We start from the raw sequence: 20,087 nt of genomic DNA on the forward strand, positions 1-20,087 counted from the left end.
CAGACCTCACACCTCTGAGGATGCTTGCCATAGATGTGGATGAAATATCAGGAGAGAATGCTTCTAGAACATAGCCATACAGCCTGGAAAACTCACAGCAACCCAGTGATTCTGGCCATGCAAACCTTAAACAACATACTTCAAGTCGCTTCTGATGTAAGAGAATTAGTCGTCTATAAGGACATTGACCAGATGTGTTACTGTCCTGCTGAGAGGCTTCTTTCATGTCCCTGCATGGGACAAGAGATCACCTCATCTCGCAGATTCAAGCTCTTGTCTGAGATCAGATGATGGGATATAGGGCTTGTCTGGAAGGGCCCCTTCCTGGCCACAAGGGACAATTGTTTATACAATTGGCAGAAGTTTATTTCTGTTTTCTTCTGCTCAACCAATGCACCAAGCTGCTGATTTCTATCTTTACCCCCAACCTCTCCACCAAACACCACACTGTACTTACAGAGTGCACCTTGTAGATGAAATGAGTAGGCCAAACAGGGGAATCTGCTGAGGGTGAGGGGGCTGGATATGTACAAGGGAGGACTAATGAATTGTATACCAATAGCCCACAAGCGACCCTTGGACAGACGTCATACTCGGTGGGATGAATCAATGGTTAAGCTATTTGGTCAGAAATAGAAAAGAAATCACAGGATTGTATATTTTGGCAAATGGTAGATTTGCATGAAGCCCAGAGGAGTGGGTTGAGGAGTGGATTGATGGGAAATCAAATAGAATAGAACAGAATTTACATAGCAATCAGTGATCTTTAGTTTTTCCCTAGTTTGGGTACCTGGATGTTATTCAGCGACAACTCCCATCACTTTTGATTGTACTGGGGATAATGGGAATTGCAACCCTTGTGGCTTTGAGGTTGGGGAAAGGTTAAAGCCCGTTTTAAAGCCAGACATCCTATCCGCAAGCTTTGTGTGTCAATTCAGATCCCACTCTCCTGACTATACAGACCAAATGGCAGCCTTCTAGATGCTACTGTATCACAACTCCCATCAGCTGTAGTCATGATGTGTAATGAGGAGTTGTAGTCCAGCCTTTGGGCTTAGACACATAGATGATCTGTTCCTCCGCTTTCGCACGGATCACAACATCTTCTCTATTCGCCTCCATTTGTATCTATTTCGAGCGCAAGTTGACCAGTGTACCATTGTACGACCATTTTCGTCTCCCACATTATATGTCATATGGAATGAATCAGACCATCGGGTGGGGGACAACCAAGAGGTCTTGTCCATCCCCGCGGGTACCGTGTTGCCATGGCATTGCTCCAGTGCCCATCTGTTTTGCACATCACATGGCCTGCAAAGCGATGTTTGGATAACGTGACATAGAGGATCTCTCACTTTTGATATCTTTCGAACATCCTCGTTGTGCAGTCTGCATTCGGAGGGCCACAGAAAATTACATGGCCAGCCGGATTCGAACCTGTGCACCTTGAGTTTGACACACGTGATGTAATGTATCACATTCTCCACCCCAGGCATGGACAAACTTTGGTCCTCCAGGTGTTTTGTACGCCCAACACCCACAATTCCTAACAGCCTATGGAATTGTGGGACTTGAAGTCCAAAACACCTGGAGGGGCAAAGTTTGCCCAGGGCATGCTCTACACTGTAGGATGAATGCATAGCTGAATGCTATGGAGGCATGGATACATGGCTTTTTACATTGCCTTTTCTGTTAAAGAATGTTGGTCCCTCACCAAATTACCGATAGCAGTTAAAGTAGTGTCCAACTGTATTCATTCTGCTTTGTGGCTGTACCCCTCTCCAAAAGAGCTCTTGCCCTGTTTTTGGTTGGCTTGATTTGGCTATACTGATCCTCAGTTAACTGGCACCCATGGGGATTGGTAGGTGCTAGATAAATGTAGTTTCTGATTGCTTAAGAATGACTATTGAAAATAGGCCTAAGTAATACTGTCCCCCACCATAAACTTTATATTGACTTGATATTAATATTGAAATACAGTAATAAAACAGAGAGTAAGACAAACTTAATTTAATGATGTAACACTTTTACTATACAGTATTATAAATGTGAATTTGTGAATTCAGTATGCAATTGTAGTTAATTTTGTTGCTGGTTGCTTGAGAGTTCTGGTTGCTTGATTTCTGGTTAACTGGACTTGTTTGCCTTCTTGCCAGTGCAGCCCCTGTTTTCCTATTCCCCAGTTAAAGAGAAGAAGCTACCCTTGTGTTGTTACTTAATGTGGCGCTGCGCTGAAGTGAAGGGTGAGATAGCTGGATATGCACAAGGGAGGACAATAGTGTAGGGACTGGAGTGAGATCTTGTGAGCTGCAGGGGATCCTTTCCATCTTGGCATGTGTGTATGTGTAGTAGGGCAGGGGCAAGTGGAGCGTTGGTGTTGTTATTTTGATTTGGGTACTGATGGAAATAATTTGTTTCTGCATATCTCAAAACTTGCCATAGCATTAATACTTTGTAGAAAGTTACATTTTGCTTTGTTTTCTGTTGAGATGTGACGTCAGTGCTCTCTGTGGAAAGGAAGGGTTGTCTGGTCTTGCTGTTGGCTTTCAAGATCTTGTCTGTGAGCCCATGATTGTCTTACCATTTCTTTATGAAAGCACTGTTGTGAAATATAACTGGATGTTATTGATTATCTCTTGCTCGTGAGACTTGCAGACTGTGAGGTGGCTGTCAGAGGCACCGATTGTAAGTATATATCTGGTGCCAGTGTAAGGGGGCATAGATCTGTTCTTTCAGGTGTCCTTTGATTCAGCTATCTTTGTGGGGTTTATTTTGGGGAGGGGCAACCTGGAGGCTGGTAGGTGCCAGCTTTTGCAAGGTTATAAAGGTCTTCTTGAACTGGATGCTGCAAGGTTATTATCAGCCATAGTCTGTTTTAGTACACTTCTCAGATGTTTTGTCATGATTATATACAGGACATTTAACACTGTTGTACAGAATTTTTCTCTAACTTTGTTGTGAGGATGTAGGACGACTTTTGTAATGCCCTTTTGCTGAAATGCTTAGCAGGGTTTTTAAAGTTCCTTTACAGCACAGTCCTGTCCTCTGAGAGATCTCCATTAAGATCAATCAGAGGAGATAATTTCTATTATTGTCTGGAGAATGTTTTCCTATAACATTGTCTCGAGAAAGTTTTCCTAAAATACATGGTGGAGCTGTTTTTGTCTTCTGTTTTACTTATTATTATTATTATTATTATTATTATTATTTTAAAAAAAGAATTTTAGAGTCATTGATTATATTTTTTCTGGTATGTCTTTGGGAATGAAAGCATGTTTCTGTTTCCTTCATACTTTCACTCCATTGTTGGCATACTTTTCTCACATTCTCAGGTTTCCTAATATATGCAAGGCTAAACTGTTGTTCAGAATCCAGTAGGTTCTTTTAAAAAAAGAATTCTTTTTTCAAGTGCTAATGTATATCATAATCTGGAATATTTCTTTTCCAGGGATGTATGGGAATACATGGGAATCTGTGAACTAAAGGAGCCAGTGATCTGGTTTGGTGGCATATAGGCCAAAAATCCTATTTAAAAGGATTTCTATGATCTTTTCAAAGCATCTTGTGTAGGACAATTTCGTATATGTTTTTTGATGGACTAGCACTGTTGAAAAATATTTTCCAAAAAAACTCACCTTGATTTTGTCATTTTTTATAAGGAGCACCATTTTACTATTTCATTTTACTTAATCAGGTGAATATCTGTGGCTTTTAGCATCTACAAGGGGTCCTGGAACCAAATTACAATGGATACTGGATACTAAGTGAACATTGTATATAACTCTCTAAATGTGTCCCTTGTTTATAATCTTACCAAAGTGGATTGAGTTAAGCCAAGGCAATTGAAATAATTGATCTATATTTTACAGATATGAACTCCAAGAAAAGTATTTTTGGAAATATGCTTAGGTTGCATGTATGCATGTGGTCATCCAAAGTTCATATCACAGCTACTCCTTTTCTCTTTTCTCCTTGCTTTATTATACTCTAAAATTCAAAATAGCATAAAAAACAAAAGGCAATTTCTTCACAAATTTTGTAATGACGAATTCCTTAATTATGTTTATCTGCAACTCAGTAAAACAGTTCACAACCTCTAAGGGATATCTTTTTAATGTAAAGGTAATAATTAATTTTATTAATTTAAAACTACTTGTGTCAAGTTTCAGATATTATGTTTTTACATTATAGACAGTAAAATATAGTTATTTAGATGAAAGTAACACTCCTTAAGTACAAATCCATGTTTGTTTCAGTTTAAATACATTGAATCAGTGAAAACTTGGTGGGCCAGTGCTTATCTAGGGACTCTTCTACACTGTCCTATATCCCAGGATCTGATCCCAGATTATCTTCTTATCCCAGATTATATGGCAGTGAAGGCTCATATAATCCAGTTCAAAGCTGATAATCTGGGATCAAATCCTGAGATATAGAGCAGTGTAGATCCAGCCTAGGTTCCACTGATTCAATAATTTATTCTAGTTGGGACAGAGAATCTTATCACATAAGGAAATAACCTGTCTTTGCATATGAGTCCCTATGGCAGAGTTTTCCAAACTGTGTGTCACAACACATTAGTATGTCTGCTTCAGTTTGTAGGTGTGTTGCACAAATGTAAAGAGAAGCCTCCGAGTCTGTGTAAACAAGCAATTAATCATAGATTTTTTCAAAATATAAACAAAAAGTTTTCATCAGACCTGTTATGTTTCCATACATTTCATTATTACAATTTATGTGTCAGTATCTCTTATAAGGAGTCGGCTTAACTTTCGGTTTCCTCCTTAAACTGAATTATTGTGTTGCAAAATGATGCATGTCTTTAAAGGGGGTATCCTCAACATGAAATGTTTGGAAAGTTCTGTCCACATGATGCATTGCCCCTTTCGCCTGCAACCTGAAGGGACTTGTATGCAAAGAGTATGCATCCAGTAGCTTTTGAAAGATGGGATGGAAAGTGTCATCAACCATCTGTTTTCTTTCTGGGCATATCAGAAGCACAGCTGTGTGATCATACCTGTAGAATCTGAATGGAAGCAGATCATTGGGGCAGGGGGGGGGAGGAGCTGGATGAGAGGGAAATTAAAACTGCAATATTAGTGCTCATGAGAACAGTGTAATGTTTGAATAAAATTTGGAATCTGCAGAGTCTCACAAGCTTTGCACCCCCCTTCCCAAAGGGAAGACAATTATGCAAGTGCACTTCCTACAGGTAGAAAGGAGTAATCTGTCTAACGCGTGATGAGTCAAGGTGCATTATTTTATTACATATGGGTAGGAGTGTGATATAGTTCATCAGCATCCAATATTTATCCAGTAATCAAAAGTCATGGATTGCCTACAGAAAAGCAGTTTTCCCATGTTTACTGTAATAAGGTCCAAAGTTAGGCTATACTGTAGCTATTATATTGTTGCTGCTATGTGCTCCTTTCCGACTTAATGGCAATTCATTTTCAATGGAATGGCAACTCTTAAGGCTATCATGGAGTTTTCTTGGCAAGATTTGTTCAGAGGGGTTTTTGCCTTTGCTTGTCTTTGTCATTATCTGATATTGAGTGAGTGACTTTCTATGACCAAATTAGGGTTTGAATACTGGTCTCCAGAGTATTACCCAGTACTCAAACCACTACACCATGCTACAGTTTCTTATAGAAAACTTGCATGTTACATAAATGTTTCACACTTTCAGTATTACCAATTGATGACTGTTCTTAAAATATTTATATAGCACCCACTCACCATCCATGGACATCTTACTGCTTTACGTAGGTGTTTTACTTGCAATAGATCCACAGGAGAATAGACAGCCATCACAAGTAAATACTTACTTTTTGTTAATCTTCATGTGTGTATATTTATTATTTTATTTATTTACCATATTTATATCCCACCTTTCTCTACCTCAAAGGGGACTCAAGGCGGCTTACAACAGCACTTGTGCAGTGCTTTGGGCATAAAACACAGGCATAAAATAAAATTATTAAAATTAAAACAGACATAAAACATAATTAAAATACATTCCAATGTAAGACACGTCATCCAAGGGCAAGGTCTAAAGCCGTTCCATAATCCATTGCACGATTTCCAGGTACAGTTATTGCACTACGCTATCTCACCCCTTCATTAAACTGTTCTAAGGGGGAAAGTGTAGGTCACATTGCTGGTATGTGTTGCTGTTTTCCTTAGCTTACTGTGTGCCTTCAAGTCGATTTTGACTTACAGTGATGCTAAGGAGAACCCGTCAAGGGCTTTCCTTGGTGAGATTTATTCAGAAGGCTTTTTGTCTTTGCATTCCTCTAAGAGTGTGACATCAGGAGTGATTTGAACTCTGATCTCTAGAGCCAGAGTACAGCATTCAAACCACTACATCACTCTAGATTTCTCTACTTGCTTTTTGTTTTCAAACCTGTTAGGAGATTGCAGTTAAAAGCACAGATGTCGTAGAGAAGAAAGGAGTGCTAAATCCTTTTCCTACCTGCCAGTTTCTTTCTCCAGATGCTCTACAGCAGCATACATTGCAGCATGGTCTACTACTCTTCCTGAAGTAACTTTTAAAGAATAGTGAGGACTGTTGGAGTTCCATTGCATGCATTTGGGTAAAACATATTTTAGGATGTAAGTTCTAGTAAATGAAGCTCTTGTTGCAGTCTTGTCCATCTGAAGAGAAGAAGATGGAGAAAAGTCCTCAGCTAGAGTAGAATAATTGCATCAAATGCTGAATGGATGCTCAACACTTTGTTACATCCCATTGCTTTGGGGCCTGCATCCTGTTTGTAATCCCAATTAGGGTATACCACTTCATAATTGGATTTTTCGTAAGTATTGTGTCACTGTTTAAGAACTGATTCACTGGGTGTATCTAATTGGGATTGCCAGTGCATCTGTTCTAAAATGGGACAAAGCATGTGATTTTAATAAGTGCATTATAGTAATAGTGCCATAAATAGTGTGGTTATTGATGCTGCAGTTGCCATTCTAATGAGGGGTAAGTGTCATGGCAGCCCATTTTACTATAGTTTACTATAGTTTGGCAAAATTGCCTTTTGGAGGTTAACTTTTGTTTCCTGGATCTGTAATTCGGCAAATAATTCCTCTATAGCTCCGAGTTCTATCAAAATGAATGAGTACTCCTGCAGGCAATGTAGCTCTCCAATTAGGTTATTCTTGTGGGTTTTTGTGGAGCAGGCCAGATGAAATTGGTAAAGTGGACTCCCCCATCAGTAGACTGAACAGCATGAAGAAACAATGGTCTGATTAAGGCACACATTTGTGTCAATGTTGAGTTTGTATGAGAAAAAAAAGAGGACTGAATTTTTCACAAAAGGCTGCCTTGGGACAGCCTGTTCTTAAAGCTATCATCTGGAGCGTCCCCAAACTAAACAGTGAATGGCTTTGGTCTCTCCATGTGCATCTGAAATGAATGAATTGGCAGAGAAAGTTCACTGTTGGTGCAGGCATAGGTCCAGGCTGTTAAATAGGAAAGGATGGTGCCCTGACTGTCCCTTGTCACGTTGTCAAAGTAAAGGCAACAGAAATTGCTTGTGTTCTGTTTTGGATGTTTCCTTTGTCAATAGTTAAAAAGAAATGCAATTTAAAAAATCCAGACCACTGCTTAATTTTTCTCGCTGTTTGTGCCGGGCCTGCATGATTTGTGATCCACCAGTTCAAATTCAGCCTCCCAGACATATTTTCATGCTTTGAAATCCTTGATGATAGCTTCAGGCATACAGTAAAATAGAATTTTATCACAATGGACTATATTCAGTTTAAGAGGCTATAAATTTTGCAGACCTGAGTTATATATAGCATAGTCTGTTGTAAAGCCGGATTCCTTGTTTTTCCACAGAAGCCTCGTAATGTGCCCCCACCATATCCTCTCACTATTATTGTGTAGGCATCAGCTGAAGCTGAAAACATTTATTTGTGTAAGCCTTTGGGGAATAGTCAAAGGTTATGTTTTATGTTTTTGTGTCTTATTACTCATTTCTGTTCCTGGAATTATGATTCTAACCCTTATATATTCCGACAGGACATTTTAGGCCCCCAAGGTCACGTTTTCTTGGAGAATCAACACAGAATAAGGTCCGCTATGTAGGCTTTTTGAGTTTTTGTCAACTGCACAGTTTTTAACAATTTCTACAGATTTCAGTCACTTGGTTTGTATAGGTTTTTCCCATTTTGGTTTCAGTTTCATTTACAGCTCCATGTTGGCAGATTTAACTTTTGTGGATTTGACTGTTCAGCCAATTCAATTACAGTAGAGTTTCACTTATCCAAGCCTTGCTTATCCAAGGTTCTGGATTATCCAAGCCATTTTTGTAGTCAATGTTTTCAATATATTGTGATATTTTGGTGCTAAATTCGTAAATACAGTAATTACAACATAACATTACTGCATATTGAACTACTTTTTCTGTAAAATTTGTTGTATAACATGATGTTTTGGTGCTTACATGTAAAATCATAACCTAATTTGATGTTTAATAGGCTTTTCCTTAATCCCTCCTTATTATCCAAGATATTCGCTTATCCAAGCTTCTGCCGGCCCGTTTAGCTTGGATCACTGAGACTCTACTGTAATAAGTTTTCTTTAGGAATCATTAGGTCCTCTAGCACTAAACAGTCAATGTCTGCTGAAAACAGTCATTTAAAAAATTGTGTTTTCCCAGATTCATAGCTGCCCTGTGCCCCAAGTCCCAGCAAATGTGGAGGGGTGACTATAGTTTTATTTCCTTATTTTCACAATTAGAACCTAGGACTGCAGTCTTGTGCACTGATTGAACTGGGAACACATGTACGGTGGTTGAACTTTGTGACTGAATCCTGATACATGTGTATTTGTGAAGTAGGTTCTGTTGTGCTCACTCTTTTAAACATATTTATTGAGTCATGGAATCAAGTAGCACAGTATGTGTTTTCTACCTATCCTGGAATTTGTCTGAGCTTGTGATCTGTTATTATTTTTTCATATTCAAATTTTGTTTATTTATTTTGTGTGCCTGGTCTGTTCAGAAATTCTGAATTGCCCCATAATGATATACCCTGAAACTGTAAAGCTAAATTTCAGTATTAGGCAGTAGAAGTTTTAAATATTGTTATCAGACCTTTCTTTTGATTTGTTTTTTTTTTAAAATACATTTGCATCAATTTTCTTTGATGAATAATATAATTTCTCCATTCATTCCTTATTCTGGGAGCTCAATCTTCTGTTGTACAATCTTGGAGTTTGGCCTGTCTATTTTAGGGTCCTACGTTGTTGCTATTCCTTATGACCTGGCTAACTGTATCATATTTATTGGTGATAGTTGTGTGTATCTTGGAATAGGGGAACATAGCTAGTATTTTGCCTCTTGGACGAGTCCCTGCTGCTACAAGAAATATTAGAATGTTAGTATGGACATGGTCTGAGAGAGAGAAAAATGCTTTGTTCTTCTTTTGTGCCTCATTATATCAGTTACAGTCTCCATCTCGATCTAAAAACTGTATGTGTTCAATTGAAAGCCAGAATAATTGGGATTAAGGATCGGGGGCATTAATCAGAACCTAAAACTACAGAGGGAACACCTGCTTGGAAACCTTTTCCATAAAGAAAAGGTTGGAACTGAATGGATAAATGGCTGGGGAAATGGCATCTAGTTTTGAACAGATTCCAAAATGACTGCAGATTAGTATCCATCTGGCTTTCTGCCTTTTCTGAAGGGACAAATTGATCACCCTAGCTGGCCAAGGGCCCTTTTCATCTAAGCAGGCTTTCACTGAACAGGATGGACATGGGACTAACTTGGATCTGACTCCCTGTTGGCACTAAAGATGCCTACTGTATCATTGGAAAGTGGTACTTTTCCCATCGGGATACAGGAAACAGTTTTATCTTAAACCTCAGCCTATCCACTGGGGATGATTTTCTTCTATAGTTTAGATGGCAAAAATATTACAACAGGCAATAGACAACAGCCTGGATTAAGTAGGCGACTTGTTATCTGGAACGGCTCTTCTCTGCATCATGGCATTTTGCTAAGGTAATGGGAGCAGCAAAGAAAAATTTCCTAATGTACTTTAAAAGAAAAGATTCATTCTGCATATCTAGAATGCTAATTGTATTCTAGGAACTTTCTGTTTCATCTGTGTGGCATAAAACCAGAACAAAAATTGTTGATATTGGGCCTTCATTTAGAAGGCCTTCTCATGTGTCAAAGAAAGTGTTTTTGAAATTTGGTAGCCCATGCTTGCATTACAAGTTGCTGCTATGTATGTTGTAAAATCATGGTCATCTACCTTAAGCCACATGCACACATGTGGAGTGGTTAGAAAGATTCTTCAGATTTCTGAGTGACAACACCAAATATTTGTAGACCTTGGATTTTTCTAGCCCATGTGGCTTACCCAGCAAGCTTTCTGTATTTGGATAAATAATGAATGTTTTCTATCTCGCAGCCAGGGATCAGGCCGTGTTTGAGGTCAGAAGGATCTATGTTGTTCTAATATTTCAGATGCAGCTGTGACGATAGCACACTAGTTTGTTTCCAGCTTGCTTTCATATACAACCCAGCTCAACCTAGCCTTTCTCCATCACACCATGTATCATATATATGTTAAAGAGTTAATGTTTTAGCAAGTTTAACGCTGCTGGTTCTTATTGTCACATACTGTTTGAATGTATTTGTGTATTTGATGCCAATGCAACTTTTGTTATTAAGGGTTTGTTTTAGTTTTATTATGGCTCATGGCTAAACTGTTGCTACTACTACTAATCTTCTGCCAGAATATACTACTTCTACTTCTCTGTATCCTGCTTTTTCTCTCTAAAAAAGTGGCTTACAGTAAAACCAATACAATACAATTTGAAACCTAAAAATATACAAACATTAAAATAAAATTAAATATTAACGTTATTAAAAATAAACAGTTAAAACCAATAGAGTTTTCAATTACTTTTTATTGTCATTCCCCCATTCTTCTCTTTTGGGGAAGTTTCCCCTCTCACAGCACAGAGAAAGGGACCTTCTACACATGCTGTAAAACCTGGAAATAACTGGATTAAAAGTGGGGTGACTAGGAGGGATCGAGTTAAGAGGTAAAAAACACGTGTTAAAAAGGTGTGCTTATAACTCGATTCCGGCTGAAAAATGTGCACCTCTGCATTATTGTATATTCCTGCATTCATGAAAAACATGACTTCCCTCCACCCTGATTTTCTTCCCTCCACCCTGTGTAGACTGTTCCAGCGCACATGCACTTTTAAAAAGCCCAAAACTGTCAGATGGGCTACAGATGGTTCAAGGGAAGCACAAATGGAAAGCAATTAGAAGTCTCTGAAATTTTTTCTTTTACACTTTAATCTTAAACAGAGGTTGAATTAACAGTTGGGGGAAGATAGAGATCCAACAGAATTTTTTTTAAAATTATCTCTGTTATGCGCTGGGCCTCATATGCACACATGCAAATCTGCTTATGTTTATATTAAGATATTTGCATTTGCACATATACAGTCCAGCGCATAACAGTGATTTTTTTTTAAAAAAATCTGCCAGATGTCCCTCGTTTGCCCTTCATCTTGATCCGCTTTAAAAGAAGACTTTGAGGATGGCAGGGGACCATATCCTGGAACAGGTCTGTGTGTCTCTTTATTCAAAGAGAACATTGTTACTCATCACCCTCTCTTTCATTGTAGTTAGTTTTAAATAATGCAATATAGCTAAATTAACATTTTAAAATAGTAATTTTAATTACCCGGAAAAGTAAAGTATTATTAATGAATAATATGTCACCTTATAAAATATCACCCAATGGATAAGAACAATGAATTACTTTTTCAGAAAGCATAGTTAATGCTATCATCAAATATAATTCTTCCAAACTTTGTATGCCTGAATCTCCACAGGAGAACATTAAGAATAACTTTCCTCCACAAAGTATGGGAAAGAACTGGATATTGGCTGATGAACTGTGGAGTTCAGTACATTATTTGTCTCAATAACTCAGCAGTTAGGAGGATTTAGACTTACCCCTTTAAGCCAGTTTTTATTTTCACTGGATGGAGATCAGATAGTGTAGAGCCCTTTCTGCATTAAACTGGATTATATGAGTTGCCACTGCCAAATAATCTGGGATAAACAGAAAACCTGGGATCAGATCCTGTGTTATAGGGCCTGTCTGGAAGGGCTCGTGGTGTAATGTCTATGTGCCTTCAAATTGCCTGTTGACTGAAATTGACCCCAAGAATTTCAAAGGGTTTTCTTAGGCAAGGAGTATTCAGAAGTAGTTTTGCTAGTTTCTTCATTTGAAATATAGCCCAGAGTAGATATCTGTTGGTAGTCTCCCATCCAAGTATTTACCAGAGCTGACTCTCCTTAACTTCCAAGTTCAGGTGGAATCAAGTGTCTTTAGGCCTCAGTGACCTAATAGCTTTCAAATATGTCCCTCATACCACCACACTATTGGCTTAAATACCCTAAATATGAAACATACTTCTTCCTAGACTTTTGATAACATTTATTTAACAAATATAATAATGTGAACTAGAAACAATTCAAATCTTAAGTCATAGTTGATTACAAAACACAGTATGTAGTACTAGTGTTCTCAGGCCATCAATAGTTGTCTTACTGCTTTCCCAGTCTGTTGTTTTTCACCACTCTTGTTGAGTTTTCACTTTTTTATTGGCTTGAAGGCTTCTTGCTGAGCTTTTTCACTGTGCCGCTTCTTCGTGCTGTTTGCCTGGGTTGTCCTTCTTCACTCCTTATCCTCCCACGGCCTTTCCTCCACTTTCTCAACTGTCCCTAACAGCCATCTTCCTTCTCTGCCTCCCCATTCCAGGCCCCTCCCTTCACCAATCCAGAGCAGACATGAAACCACTTCACAGCTTTTAAGGCAAACCATTGACTTTAATTCTTCTCTGTTTCGTGTCTACTTCCTCAAGTTTAATCCAATGGATAGAAGTTTTTCTGGCTTTACTTCTTCAACACATATCTGGTGTGTGTGGGATGATCAAGGCTTTTACTAAACTACCTACCCTGTTCAGAATGTCATGTTTTTCTTTGTAGCTGGGAAGGCCTTTCGTCCACATCTTTTCCCAGTTGTGGTTGATGGTTCATGATGGCCTCCTAACAGCATAGGTAGAGTATGTAGGGAGTCTGTAAGACACAGCTGCTAAGGTGTCCTTAAAACATTTCAAAAAGGAAGTGGGTAAATGTGAAAGATGCACTAGCAAAGATCTCTATTTTAAGATAGTATACATGATTATTTACAGTGTGGGTGAGAAAATGAGCAGTGCGGTCATGAAGATACATATATTAAAGATTACAAGAAGGCAATAGTAGGAAATTGGTTGAGAGATGTATTGGAACAAGTTTGCATAGCAGCTCACAGCCAAAAAGCAAATTGATTTTAAAGTTCAAATGGAACACTTACATCTATACACGATGTAGCTAGCTGTGTGCTAAAAGCAATCAAAAGTCCCAAGTAAATTTTAATTAGGAAGAACAAAAATAAACATTTGAGTAAATCTTCTGCATACAATTGGACAGAAATCACATTTAGCCTCTTCTAATTCTTTGCTAATATGGCTTCTTTTAGACTCAAACTGTATTGAATATATATTATAATTTCAAATTGGTGTTTACATGCAGGGCTCTAGGAGCTGAATAGGCAGGGCCGGCCGGAGATAATTTAAAATATTAAGCGGGGGTGGGGAAAAGCGCCCCCCCCACCGGCGCCGCGGGAGGCGTGGCCATGTGCCGCGGGAGGCACATGGCCAAGCCTCCTGCGGCGCCGGCGGGCACCGCCTCCCGCGCCCTGGCCCTGCCTCCCGCGCTGCTTGCCCTGACCCCACCTCTCACGCAGTGTGGGAGGCGGGGTCAGAGTGAGTAGTGCGGGAGGTGGGGCCAGGGTTGGCCCCACCTCCCGCGCTACTCACCCTCGCCCGTCTGGCCTTTTCCAGCTGGCCAGACTGCAGTGGAGGTCCCTCCAGGCCAACCCTGGCCCCGCCTCCCGCGCTACTCGCCCTGACCCCGCCTCCCACGCGGCGTGAGAGGCGGGGCCAGGATACGCTGGGCGGGAGGTGGGGCACCGCCCTGACGGTGCTCCGTCTCCCGCCCAGTGCGCCCGGGCCTGGCTGGCCTTGCCCGGCTGGCTGCCGGCTGGCAAGGCCAGCCAGACCACAAGGCCAGCCAGGCCAGGACGCACTGGGCGGGAGGCAGGGCACCGCCAGGGTGGTGCCCCACCTCCCGCCCAGCGTGCCCTGGCCCCGCCTCCCACGCTGTGTGGGAGGCGGGGCCAGGGCATGCTGGGCGGGAGGCGGGGCACTGCCCTGACGGTGCCCCGCCTCCCGCCCAGTGCGCCCTGGCCTGGCTGGCCTTGCCCAGCCGGCAGTGGCCATGTGGAGCTTGCTCGGCGCCGAACAGGCCTTCCTGTTCACCGGCGAGCGAGCCCATGGTCCCCGCTGGGGCGGGGGAAGCCTGACGGCGCCCCCTGAGGACCTGCGCCCGAGGCGGACGCCTCACGTGGCCTCTATGGTGGGGCCGGCCCTGTGAATAGGCATTGTGTTTGGATTAATTAAAGGAGCAAAGCCCATTCCTTGTAGCCTGATCTCTACAGGGACTTGGGTTTTGTATGAGTCTGTGTTTTCCTTTTATTCCCTTGCAACCAAACATTATTTCCTAAGAAATCCTTGTTCTAATCTTCCATTTTCCCCTTTCTAATAGTTGTGATGTGTTAATCCTGGCTATGTGGTGCTCTTGCTGGCTTTAAAAATCTTTCTGCCTTTGTCCCATCTTAAATTAATTCTCCAACCTATTGTTTACTTCAGAAGAGAAAACAGACTGATATTCATACTCAAAAGAGTTTCCTGCCCCAAATCTAAAACTACATGATAGTTAAAGGGGGGGGGGATAAAAACCAAGTATTTTTTCAGCAGGTTTTCGTTTCTGGTAAGACTTATATAGGAATGTGCAGTAAGTAAAATTTAGTAATCCAGCAATCACACAGTTGATAATACCCAATGTCCTGCTATTTTTGCTCTGTCTGCATTTTTTGTTAATATAAAATCATTTTTGGAGTTGGGGTATTGACCATGCATGTATGATCCAAGTCATTTGTGCTTAGGTGGTCTTGTATATTAAATTGTTTTAACAAGAAATCTGGCATTGATTGGCTGGCATATTTTGGTCTTAGGAAATATTGTTTCACTGTTGCCTTCAGGCACATAGTCTTGTCAGTATTTCTGGGTAAATATTTGGCGCGTACATTTGGCTAAACCTCGATCCTTTTCTGCTGGCTGAAAAGGGTAAGCCCCCTTATTCGTTTTCGCACGACTGCTGAAAATGGGGCGGCTAGATCTGGCTCATTGGCAGCAATGGGGAACTTACAAGGCTCCCTTTTCTGTTCCTGGGAGCCTTTCCTTTTTGCCTTCAAGGGAGCCTGGGTGTCAGCAGTGGGGTTAAAAAAGCATCCTATCCAGCCCATTATGTGGGAGGGAGACTTCCCACAGGCTTCCCTTCTATATCCATCATTAAGACCTGGATTAAAAGCATCAGAGTTAAGATTCCAGTCTTCCTGCTATCCTTTCCCTTCTGTCTTTAGAGGAGACCAGATTTAATGCTTTGTTAAAGCTGTTTCTTTCTACTATAGAGGAGACAGGCTGCAGGCGCGTACTCTCTTTCCTGTACGCAGCTTTCCAAGGCACTTAAGGAGACTTCCCACTTCCCAGGGAAGAAAGAGTGATTGACCTGGAGCTATCTCCCTGGGCTTCCTTTAAAAAATCCTCTTTTTCTACTGCAGGCCCTGTCTGGAGTGGGCATGTTCCAGTCTTCGAGTTTAATGCTTCATTAAAGCTGTTTCTACATCCTACTCTAGGTGAGGGGTAACTAGGTAGTAGTAGTTTTCAGAGAATGAGGAGTTTTTTTTTTGTTTGCTTGGATTAATAATAATGATGATGATAATAATAATATTTGATATTTGAAGGAGAGGAAAGGAACGAGAAAAAAAGGTAAAAGGGTGACTCTCCCAAGCCCCCAAATGCGCGTGCAACCCACCAGCATGTCCCCAACTCTCAGTCAGTCCCACTAAATAAAAAGAATCAAGAAAATCCAGAAAAATCAAAAAGATTAAACTATAGTGCTTAATAGGGGAGGAGGAGCTGGGATCGGCTGCCATGTGGTCCTGTTATGGACGGGGATCCATAATGGCTGACCCCTTGCAGTTACGGGCACCCAAACAAACCAAACAAGCTGGATTGGCTGAAGGAAATGGCTAAAAATGGATCCGGGCTCAAGCCTAGTAAATATATCTCAGCATTGGCATGCTTCCATGCAGCGCCATGGTGACAGAGGGGGGCACAGGCGTGTGAGTCAATGACTCCATTATCAGCATGTGCTTCCCACTGTTAATATAGTAGAGCATACTGCTGTTTGCAAAATGTAAGTGATTTGCCTTGACATGAGTCAGCCAGCTTTGGTGGCAGCTAAAGAAATCCAAGAGCTGACTAGCAGCGGTGCCCTTCTAATTATGCAGTGTCAGCCAAGCATAGGCTTCCACAGATTGTCTGGCTAGGACCTCACCTAAGGGAGGAGGGGTGAGTGCAAATTCAAGCCCGTCTGTCTACAGCATTCATCCTGACTTAGTAATATTAAGGGAAATGAGACACCTTTTTTAGCAAAGAATGCGTTCTACCTTTTGTAGCCTGTAGTTCACATTTTATTTTAGTGACATTGCAAGTATCTGAGGGCCACATACTTAAGGACTGTTCTTTATGGCTACCACTTAGGAATTTATGTTGTGTCTAGAAGGGAGAAAACACTTTAGGATTGGAATGGTTCTGCCCAAGTCCTAGTGCATACCTATGCATAGAGATTCTGGTATTTTTTGGCATGGATAGAATTGACTATTGCTTATAAATCCATGGAAATGTTGGTTGTTGTGTGCCTTCAAGTCATTTCTGGCTTATAGAGACTCTAAGGGCCCTTATAGACAGGCCCTATATTCCAGGATCTGATCCCAGGTTTTCTGCATTAAACTGGATTATATGAGTCCTCACTGCCAGATAAACAGAAAACCTGGAATCAGATCCTGGGATATAGGGCTGTCTGGAAGGGCCCTAAGTCAGGGACCTTCAAACTTTTTAAGCAGAGGGCCAGTTCACAATCCTTCAGACAGTTGGGGGGCTGGATTATAGTTTGGAAAAAATGAATGAATTCCTGTGCACACTGCACATATCTTACTTATAGTGCAAAAAACAAACAAAAAACAAAACAAAAACAAAACATGAAAGAAAATACAATATTTAAAATGAAGAACCATTTTAACTTACCAGTATTGCAATAGGAAGTATGAGCCTGTTTTTGACTGATGAGATCATAAAGTTAATTAGAATTGTTGTGTGTCTTCAAGTCATTTCAAACATAGGGCAACCCTTAATCTAAAGCTTAGGATGGGGGCTGGGTAAATAGCCTTGGAGGGCTGCATCCAGCCCACATGCCTTAGTTTGGGGACCCTTGCTCTAAGGCTAACCTATCATAGGGATTTCTTGACAAGATTTGTTCGGAAGGGTTTTGCCATTGTCTTCCTCTGAGGCTGAAGGAGTGTGACTTGCCTAAGGTTCCCAATGGGTGTCAAGTTTGACTGGGATTTGAACCCTGGTCTCCAGTTTCATAGTCTAGTGCCCAAACCACTACACATGTTGGCTTGAAATGTTTGGAAATGTTTCTGTATCGGTCAAATTCAATTTAAGCTTCTCTAACTGGCAAGGTTGCTTGTTGGCTGATTTTTCACTTGGATGGAAATGTCAAAAAGATTTCATGCTTAGAGGTCCATTTGTTGCTCTTAATTGCCTTCAAGTCAGCTTCAGCTGACCATATACATCAGAGACCTCCATAAACTAGCAGTTTTGCTGTGCTCTTGTAGACTCAGGCTTCCTTGATTGAGTCTCTTCACCTGTAATGTGGTCCTCTTCTTTCTCTGTTGCCTTTTGCTTTACTTAACATTATTGTCTTTTTAATGAGTCCTGTTGGCTCACAATATGGCTAAATTATAATAGCCTGTTCGATCATGAGATTTCAGGATTGATTTTTTCTAGGACCCATTCATTTATTCCATTAGTAGTCTCTGATACCTGTGTAACTCTCATCCAACATTACACTTAAAATTAGTTAATTCTTTTCCTTTCCATTTTATTCATTGTCAGTTTTCACAACTGTATATAGGAAATGGAAATACTGTGGCATGGATGATTCTGTCTTTGGTATTTAACGAATACTCTCTCCACTTGTATAGCTAGCTGCCCTTTCAAATCGTAGCCTTCTTATTTCTTGAATTCACTTTCCATTTTGATGAGTGATTGAACCAAGGTACATTACAGGTCTATATACCATACATTTTTTCTCTACTTCAGAAAAAGCAACCAAGCAGCTGAAGTAAAGAAAGTATCATCCTGAGAAGCTAAGATAAATTGAGAGCATTCTGGTCTAGTCAGGTAGCATTGCTAACTCAGCAGTGTGAAATTGTATGTTATAAGGACTTCTTTTGCCATCCTATATTTCTTTGAAGATGCCACAAGACACTGTTACTAGGTGAAATTATGTTAAATCGAAATATAGAAGTGATTGCCTAGGAATCTTTTACATAAGCTGGGATGACTGGTATTTCTTTATGAAGAAGACCTGATTTTTGAACACTGAAATAGTATCGGTGTAGGATGGCAGTGGGAAGAGATGGAGGATGTTTTTTTTACAAGCAATGGTACACAACTGCTCCTCTCCTGTTTCTGAACTGAGTCACATCCTTCTGCAGTTTTGCTGAAGGGTTTTCTTGTAATTATTGGGATCCCTTTGCACCCAAAAATAGAACAGTGTATGCTGGCATTGAGGCACTAATGTGCCCTTTCACAGGCATGCTAATGTGAGAGTATTACCTTTAACCCTGTTGCTCTCTTGAGACACCTTATCTGGTTACTGCAATCCCCCCTTTTTGATCAATTCTTCCCATTTTGCCTTTGAGTTGCTTAAGATGGAAGTGACTTGAAAGCACACAATAATGACTTCAACTATGTCACATTGATTTAATATTGTGTCTCCTTTAATTCTGTTGGTCTTTTGTAACATTATTTTAGCAATACCGTATTCCAGTTTTAATTTGAAAGCTGTCTTGGATTTCAGTTTTGCAGAGAGAATAAAGCTGGTGATAGTAATACATTTTGACTAATTGCATTCCACATTTTGCCCTGTTTGTGCCCTGTTGTTAGGAACATTTAGAAAAGTGCACAAAACAAGCTCTAAGGATCTGGCTCCTGTCTCAGCAGAAGAGAGAAGGAGAGACTTATCCAACATTCATGCAGTCTAGTTTTCAGGGGAAACAGGCTTGCTAACCGGGGGGGGGGGGGGGGGGGGGATGGGGATGGGGATAGGAAAGGAACCAGAGAACTGTTTAATTGAAAGGAATAATCCCAGGGAAAGGATCTGTCTCAGTGTACTCATTTCAGAGTCAGAGAAGCTTTGTGATATTGCTTTGGAAGCTGCATACATAAATATTTCAAAGGAGGTTGATGAAAATAACATGAGAAAGATGGCCCTTTGTGTTTCTGAATTTTGAAGTATAAAGCAAACATACAAGCTCCCGCCTGCTTTCCTTATGCTATTTGTTTCTTTAACCTCATGTTTGACGAGAGAACTCCACCTTCTCTTATTTGTACAGGGCTGATTCATACATGTAGATACAAACATTGCATGTTGCCACATTGCTTAATAATTCTTAAGTTCAATGTATTTAAATAGTATAAGTTGAGAAGACACAAGAGTAATATTCAAGTTCTGTCTGTATGTGGAAATGTTTTATTTTTTCACAACTGCTGCCCACTCTTGGCTTCACATTTGGGTGGGGGGGGGGAAGGTAGAGAGGGTTAATAACTAAAACCAAGATAGACACAAAAGAAAGGAAGAAAGGATAGAGGAAATGCAAAGAAGAAAAGTCAGACAAAAATTCATAATGCTTTGAGGGTGTTTAATTATTTTAATAGTTTTTACTTGTTTAATATGGTTTTAACTGACTTTTAATAATTATATATTTAATTATGTTTCAATATTTATATTTTGCTGTTT

The 20,087-nt window shown here is 40.3% G+C and overlaps 1 protein-coding gene across 3 annotated transcripts in view; it reads left to right on the forward strand.

Annotated features, from left to right (window-relative positions):
• Positions 1–20,087, forward strand: part of gramd4 (GRAM domain containing 4) — a 115,042-nt gene that overhangs the window by 3,101 nt on the left and 91,854 nt on the right. The window contains exon 1 of one of the 3 annotated variants that reach the window (XM_062982232.1): positions 12,849–12,972. The exons of 1 other annotated variant lie outside the window; for it this stretch is intronic. In XM_062982232.1, coding sequence (XP_062838302.1) covers positions 12,929–12,972 — 44 coding nt within the window. In that variant the 5' untranslated portion in view covers positions 12,849–12,928. Of the gene's footprint in view, positions 1–12,848; positions 12,973–20,087 lie in introns of those variants that run through there. One more of the 3 variants, XM_062982234.1, reaches the window with a different exon arrangement.

The sequence above is a fragment of the Anolis carolinensis genome, chromosome 5 (assembly GCF_035594765.1).
Source record: "Anolis carolinensis isolate JA03-04 chromosome 5, rAnoCar3.1.pri, whole genome shotgun sequence".
Taxonomy (NCBI): domain Eukaryota; kingdom Metazoa; phylum Chordata; class Lepidosauria; order Squamata; family Dactyloidae; genus Anolis; species Anolis carolinensis.